This window comes from Tupaia chinensis, unplaced genomic scaffold, assembly GCF_000334495.1.
Source record: "Tupaia chinensis unplaced genomic scaffold, TupChi_1.0 Scaffold000610_1, whole genome shotgun sequence".
Taxonomy (NCBI): domain Eukaryota; kingdom Metazoa; phylum Chordata; class Mammalia; order Scandentia; family Tupaiidae; genus Tupaia; species Tupaia belangeri.
In genome coordinates, this window is record NW_006160129.1 from 2,689,802 (window position 1) to 2,697,526 (window position 7,725).

At 38.3% G+C, this 7,725-nt stretch overlaps 1 protein-coding gene across 4 annotated transcripts in view; it reads left to right on the forward strand.

Moving 5' to 3' along the window:
- The window catches only part of MKLN1 (muskelin 1), a 390,424-nt gene that overhangs the window by 375,192 nt on the left and 7,507 nt on the right, over positions 1–7,725 (forward strand). For all 4 annotated transcript variants that reach the window (XM_006158840.2, XM_006158839.3, XM_027775878.1 and 1 more), the window contains one exon: positions 1,791–1,845. In XM_006158840.2, the coding sequence (XP_006158902.1) occupies positions 1,791–1,845 (55 nt within the window). The remainder of the gene's footprint in view (positions 1–1,790; positions 1,846–7,725) is intronic.

The window sequence follows — 7,725 nt, forward strand, 5'->3', positions numbered from 1 at the left end:
GCTTTCTTCTTCTGTCTTTTTGGTGATGCACATAAAAAGGGCCAGCCAGGAGCATGGCCAACTGCACTGTTTGAGTTGTAGACCTGACGGCATGTGTGTATGTGTGTTCAAAATCCCAAGGGGAGAATGAAGGAGAAGGAATTACAGTGTGGCTATCCCCTTTGGTAGGTGCTTTTTCATGTTCCCTCTCTGGTCTCTGGTCAAACTAAAAAAAATAATAATAAATATAATTAAGTAAATTGGCAAGCTACAGACTAAACATGTGTATAAATACCTCCCACAGAGGGCTGATACACCAAATATATAAAAATGTATATACTTTTACTCTTCTTTTTCCCCCTATTTTCTAACTTGCTTTTTAAGATGGATACTTAGGGAGTTTTTTTTTTTTTTTATCTAATTTCTGACTTTCAAAGGGCTTTAAAATATTAGTGTGGTTAGAACCTGGAACTTTAAAGGCTATAAGCAGATGTGAAATATATTCCCGGGGGGGCCAGCAGGTGGTGTAGTGGTTAAAGGGGCTGGATTCCCACATGGCCGACTGCAATTCAAGTCCCAGACCTGATGACTTGCTTTCTCACTTTCCCTTTCTCTCTCTCTCTCTGGTCAAATTGAAAAATAATAATGATAGCAAATGGAACTAAATAAACAGATAAATATGTTTTGGGAACCAGCAGTTGGTGTAATGGCTATGTCACTGAACTCCCACGTAGTCGACCGCGGTTCGCGTCCCGGACCCGGTGGCTTAAAACTCACGTCCGGCGCGTGTGTGTGCATGCCCAAGATCCCGAGAGGAGAATGGAGGAGAAGGGATTGCGGCATGACCATCCCCCCTGGGGTGTGATTTCTCGCTTTCTGTCTCTCTGTCTCTGTCTGTCTGGCGAGCGCACGCGACCTATAGCGAAAATCTCTCCAAAAATAAATAAATAAATATGTTTTTAAAAAGAAATATATTCTGAGGAATCTGTGATAGCAACAACTCAAGCTTTGGGGAGTTCCAGGTGTCTGTATTGAGATTATATTTTATTTGTCTACTCATTCTTTTCTTTAGCTTGCCTTTTTTCCAGCATCCTCATTTAAGATAAATGTAAATAGTTCTCATACATTTTTGTTTTTTACCAGTTTGTTAAATTGTCAGGGTTGCAGTAGTTTTATCTTAGTCTGTTTTGCCATTGTTCAGTTACATTGTCATTTTTAAACTAACTTTAACTTGGGCTAGCTAAGAATCTAGTTGGCATTTCCATTGTTTCTGCTAAGAATGGACTTTTGAGTTTCAACAATATATTTTATAAAATTATAATTCCAGTCTAAGTTGTAGTTCAGGAATGGATTATCCATGCCTTTTTTTTTTTTTCCAATTTGATTTAAACAATGGAGATGACAAGTATTAATAACAGCATGGATTTTTTTTTTTTAGATGAGATTGCATGTATACTGAAAAGTCACTAACTGTGCCAACGACACCAATCTATCCGTAGCTGATAGAGTCCTAAATGACTGATTTTCTTTTTTATTTCAGTTTACTTGTTCCTTAATAAATACATACTTTAATAAATATTATGAATGAAATAATTCTAGGATTTGGTCCAGTATTTGAAAATCAGTAGAGAGAATTCAGAAGGAAAGTCAGCACATTCTTTGATCTAAATGTGTTGTTCTTGCCACTATTTGGTAAATAGACCTGTGCCACGTGTGTAGGAACACACAGCAGTTAGTAAGTGGTCAAAGTTACAGAAGTTAATTTTCTCCACTGTGCTTATCCAGCTGATTGGCTTCTACTTCTCTTACAGTTTCAGCTCCTTGCTTCAGCTCTGTTCAAATCTGGTTCCGATTTTACCGCTCTAGGTAAGTATTCCATCGTAGTTTGTTGCCCTAGCATTTGGGAAGTTGGATTTTGGTTTCTTTTAAAGAAAAGATCAAGTAAAATGTTGGTCCTAATAAATGGAGCAAGTTTCAAGGTAGCATGCAAAATTTCTAATAACCTGTTGCAAGATTACTTTCCAAGCATCCTTCACTAGTTTGTGGATATCAGTGTGCAGCTCTTGTTAAGAGTAGTTGCTGTGGTGTTATGCAGAGAGATGGCAAAAGAAGCATGATCAGAGTAAATTAATGTGTACAGCACTGCTTTAGATGAAGGCTTTTTACTGATATGCTTATAATAACAATTGTCGGTTGAATGGATTTTCCTCTCAGTTTGTTCTTTGTGGAATAGTGTGGTGTCAGGAGAATGGCAAGAGAATGATGGTGCAGACAGCGAGGTAAATGTTTTGGGCACAAAGAAAATTAGTTATCACTTAAAAATAAGAATTTTTCTTTGTTAGTATCTATGTTGTTCAAAATGAGTTCTAGTAGAACAAGTAATAGAAACAGGTTTTCTTCAGACACCTCGGATGTGGTCACCAGCCATCAGTTAGTAGTACTCTCTTTTAGTATTAATAAATCATGGAAGTTGTTAAACTACAGTAATGGGGGAGAGTGCTGTAGATTCCAGATCCGAGGGGCTTGCAGGTGGCGTGGTGATTAAAGGCACTGGACTCCCACTATTCCATACATGTGAGGGTGTTAAAAAATGCCCTGTGATAACGGAGCACTTAGGTGTAAGCATTATTTTATTAGAAAGCTCATGCCCTTCTGAGTCCTGTCATTTGAAACAAATGTCGTGAAACATGAACTGGGAGCCCTGCACAGAGATACTTAGTTTTGTATGAATGCATGCCTTATCATTTATGGTTACCACAGCCTTGGGCCGTTATTTTTATTTTCTTGGTGGGCAGCACTAAATTCTCTCTGGCTGAATTATTTTTAGTCTTTAGAACAAGAATTTCTTGTTCTAGATATATTAGGGTGGTGTCAACAAACATTTTACCTTCAACTTAACTTCTACTCTCTCTCTGCCCTATTTGTTGCCAGCTCATATACTTTGTGAGGAAATTTGTTTTACCTGGATTCTAAACCAACCTCAGATACACTGAGACCTATACAAACACACTGGGAAAATATACAAAATGGGAACATTTCTAAGGGGTTTTGTTTTCTACCTTGTCTGATGGAAAACAGTATAGTTTAGTAGTTAGAAGGTTAGAGTACAGTAGAGTGCTTAAGAGTAAAAATCGAGACTCAGATACCACTCTGGCACGTGCTAATTTGAAAAGTGACCTTGTGAGGCCAGCCGGTGGTATGGTGGTTAAGGCGCTGTATTCCACATGACCAACTGTGTGGTTCAAGTCCTAGACCCAGTGACCTGAAAATATATAAAGTCATTAATTACAAAAAAAAGTATCTTGAGAGCCAGCAGGTGGTATAGTGGTTAAGGTAGCTGCATACCACATGGTCAGCTGTACTGTTTGAGTTTTGGATCCTGCAGTTTGAAAAACGCACCAGGAGTGTGTTATATGTGCGTGCCCGAAATCCCAAGAGGAGACTAGAGGAGAAGGGATTGCTATGTGTATGTCCCTCCTTATGGGAGTGATTTCTCACCTTCTATCTCTTTCCTTCTCTCTCTCTGTCTCTGACCACCCTCACAATTGCACATGCTCTATAGCAAAACTTAAAAAAACAAACAAACAAAAACAACAAAAAAAAACCAGTGACCTTGAACAAGTTACTTTTCTAATCAACAGTTTCTTCATCTAAAATGGAGGTATGAGAGTACTTTTAAACTCATTGAGAAAATTAAATGAAATAATTATGGATAACCCAGGAAATCACTTAGTAAATATTTCATTAAGGGAACTATTATCTTCTGCCTAAAAATGTCATCATTTTTTTTTTTTTTGGTAAATTTGAATGAACAAATTTGAATGCTAATTTTAATAATGAGAAAGTTGATATTTCTAAATAAGAAGTGCTTTTCATAAGGTTTTGTGTCTGGAGTTCCTGGTTCTTATTCTCATTTTCTACCAGACTGTTATACCTTTATGCCAATTCAAATTGAAATAAAATGGGTTATTTGCCGTTCCTTTCAATGTGTAAATGAATATTTTATCTTCTAAACTCAAAGGAAAAGTATCAGCCAAACTTCCTAACTTCCTTAGAATTAATATAATTTATATTAACCTCTTTATGAGAATTAAATAAAAATATTTATGAATGATATATATTAATATTTTAAAAAATCAGAAAGATAGAAAGCGATTTATAAATACCTGGCATTATCTTAGTTTTAGAAAAATAACTTTTTTTTAGAGAGAGATTTTTTTCTGTTGGGCACATGTGCTTACAGGAGAGACAAAGAGACAGAAGGCGAGAAATGATCCCAGTGGGGGTGGCACACCACAGTCCCTTCTCCTCCATTCTTGTCTCAGCATTTTGAGCACACATGCACATGTGCCCAGGATGAGGTTTCAACTGCTGGGTCTGGGACTTGAACCACGGTTGACCAATGGTTATGACCACATCCAGCGGCGTAACCATTACACCATCTGCTGGTCCCATACTTCTTTGAAAAAAACCTGTCAGGATATTTATTTAAAGCTTTTGGTGGCAGTAGGCACCCTTATGTTCGAACTCAGACATTTTACTATCTTTAAGAGCTATGTCTTATTTCCAGAAAGCATGTATTGAAGCACCTATAAGCTTATTTTTAGCAAGGTACATGACAAGTGGGAAAACTCTGGTCTGTAGACTATGTTGTCTCTTTGGTCTTCACACATCACTCAATATTTACAGTTCAAATATAGTGGGCAAGTATGAATTCAGACACATATTTAGAACATTTTATTTCTAAAGTACAGTGGTTTTTGACACTTATTGATATTTATGAATTAAAACCTTAGGAATTTCCCAGTATTTACTGTGCCCTTTTTGCCTTTATAGTTTTGATTTTTTATTTATTTATTTATTTATTTTAATATTTGCTATAGGACACGTATGCTCACTGGGGTGAGAAAGTGGGAAATCACCCTCCAGGGGGATGGCCATGCCCCAACCCCTTCTCCATTCTTGCCTTGGGATTTGGGGCATGCATGCACATACGCCTGGCATGATTTTCAGGTTGCCAGGTCCAGGACTCAAACCATACAGCTGTCCTTGTGAGATCCAGTGTCTTAACCTCCATGCCACCTGCTGGCCCACTCTTATACTTTTCCTAATTCATCAAACTTACATTTCAGAAAGGTGTTTTCTTTAGCTTCCTGTCTCTAGCCTACATATTTACAGGCTATCATTATTAATTTTTTTTATTTCTTTATTATTATTTTTAAATTTGACCAGAGAGGGACAGAGAGAGAGAGAAAGTGAAAAAGCAAGACACGAGGTCCAGGGCTTGGACCACAGTCGGCCATGTGGGAGTCCAGTACCCTTAACCACCATGCTACCTGTCACTCCCTACAGGGGCTGTATATATAAGTTTCCTATTAGAAATAGTAAGTATAGGAGCCAGCAGGTGGCATGGTTATTAAAGCACTGGACTCCCACATCGTTGACCACAGTTTGAGTCCTGGACCTGATTCTCACTTTCCCTCTCTCCCAACGTCCCTCTTTCTCTCTGTCTGTCTGTCTGTCTGTCTCCGGTGAGTGCATGTGCCCTATAGTAAATTTAAAAATAATAATGATAATAAAGCTAAATATATAATTCTTTAAAAAGAAAAATAGAGGGGCTGGCAGGTAGCATGGTGGTTCAGGGTGCTGGACTCCCACATGACTGACTGTAATTCAAGTCCTGGACCCAGTGGCTGCTTTCTCCATTTCCCTCTCTTTCTCTCTTTCTCTTTGGTCAAATTAAAAATAAATAAATAAACAAATAAAATTAAAAAGAAAGAGAAAGTATAAATTTTGAACAAAAACCAAAATTTTTATGCCAGGAGAAAAATGAAAAGTCTTGCTATTTCTCCTTTACCATAAATACGAAAAGCCAGCTAGTCTGTGTAGAATGTTAGGTGAAAAGTCTTTTTCTAACAAGGTCACTTTATAGAGCTTTCATTGTCCTCAGTCATACTAGTAGTTATGTGGTGAGAGCTAATTTTCACTGAGCATGTACTTTGGGGCCATTCTGAGCCCTGTGTAGTCATAACTCATTTAATTCACCACAGTAAGCCTATGACTTTTCCCTTTGTATATGAAGAAACTGGGTCACAAAGAACCAAAAGTAACTTGGCCAAGGATAGTGCGAGTGAGTGGCAAAACCAGAATCCAAACCCTAGCAGGATGGCTTCAGAGCTCATTCCTAAAACATCACCTATCCTATCTGCCATTGAGCTTTATTGAGCAGTTTCTACTGCTCTGATTAATTCCCCATTCATTTTATGAAAAAAATATTGTATGTTTCTAATCACTATGTTCTCTTGCTTTATGGTGAAAATAAAGTGAGACGCCGTGACTAGAAGCATTAGCTTTAGAATCAATGTAATTAATTTGTCCTAACTCTGCCATTTAAATAGTCATGTTATTGTCAATACATTTTCTAGACCTCGATTGCTTTTTAAAGTATTTTTTAAAACATCAACTATAGGGCCGAGTAGGTGGTGTGGTGATTACAGTGCTGGATTCCTATATGGCCAACCACAGTTTGATTCCCGGACCTGTTGGCTTGAGAACTATTGACTGGGTGCATTGGGGCCAACAGGTGGTGTAGTGGCTTAGACGTTGGACTCCGCGTGGTCAGCTGCAGTTTGAATCCCAGGTCCAGCAGTGTGAACCTCATGCTTGGCATGTGTGTGTGCATGCTCAGAGTTCGGAGAGGAGAATGGAAGAGAGGAAATTTCAGTGTACCCATACCCTCTAGGGTGTGATTTCTCACTTTCTGTTTCTCTGTCTCTCTTATCTCTCTGGCCAAGTGCATGTGACCTGTAACAAAAATCTCACCAAAAAAGAAAAGAAAATCATTCTATGTGCAGGTGTGCCCAAAATCCCAGAAGAAGAATGGAGGAGAAGAAATTGCAGTATGGTCATCCCCTCAGGGGGTGATTTCTCACTTTCCCTCCATCTTTCTCTCTAGGAACTCTTAGACCCTAAGGCAAAAACAAAACAAAACAAGAAAGACTATAAATAAAGCTTAAGATTCTCCTAAACAACTTCCAATCTCTTCTCTTCCCTCAGTCACTTATCTGTGAAGTCTTTTTTTTTTATTTCAATTTATTTATTTGCATTCATTCACTGTACATCATTACAGCATACAAAATGAGATTTTCCATCCAGAGTACACTGTATATTGTCTCAGTCAAGCACATCAACAAACATGTTATTGTCAGCAGATGATCTTCCATTTCTTATTTTCTGTATGCTTAGCTTTTTTTCCCCCATCCTTGATTCCCTATCTCTTACCCTCTGCCATCTCCCGCTCTCCTCCCACACTGTCTCTGGTATCTATGTTTGCTTTCTATACTGTTTCCCCCCCACATTTTATTGAACCACCAAAGACCCTAATCAATCCAAATACCCTCATAGCAAACAGAGGTGACATACACATTTCCATGAACACAAGTCTAACTTTACGCATCCTATAAAGTAGCTGGGGCTACATATCCTACTGCAGTCATTAAATAGATATATATTTTTTTTCCTGAAACTTTTTTTTTTGCCCTTCCCTAAGCATCATCACAGCACACAAAATGCAATCTCCCATCCAGTACACACTGCATAGTGACTCAATCATGCACATTACAAAAAATTTTCCATTTCTAGGTCCTAGAATTATTTCCACCCCTCTTTCTGACCCTCTGTCCCTTCCCACCCTCCTCTCATACCACCTCCGGTGTCCACAATTGTCCTTCATTCCCTTCCCACCCA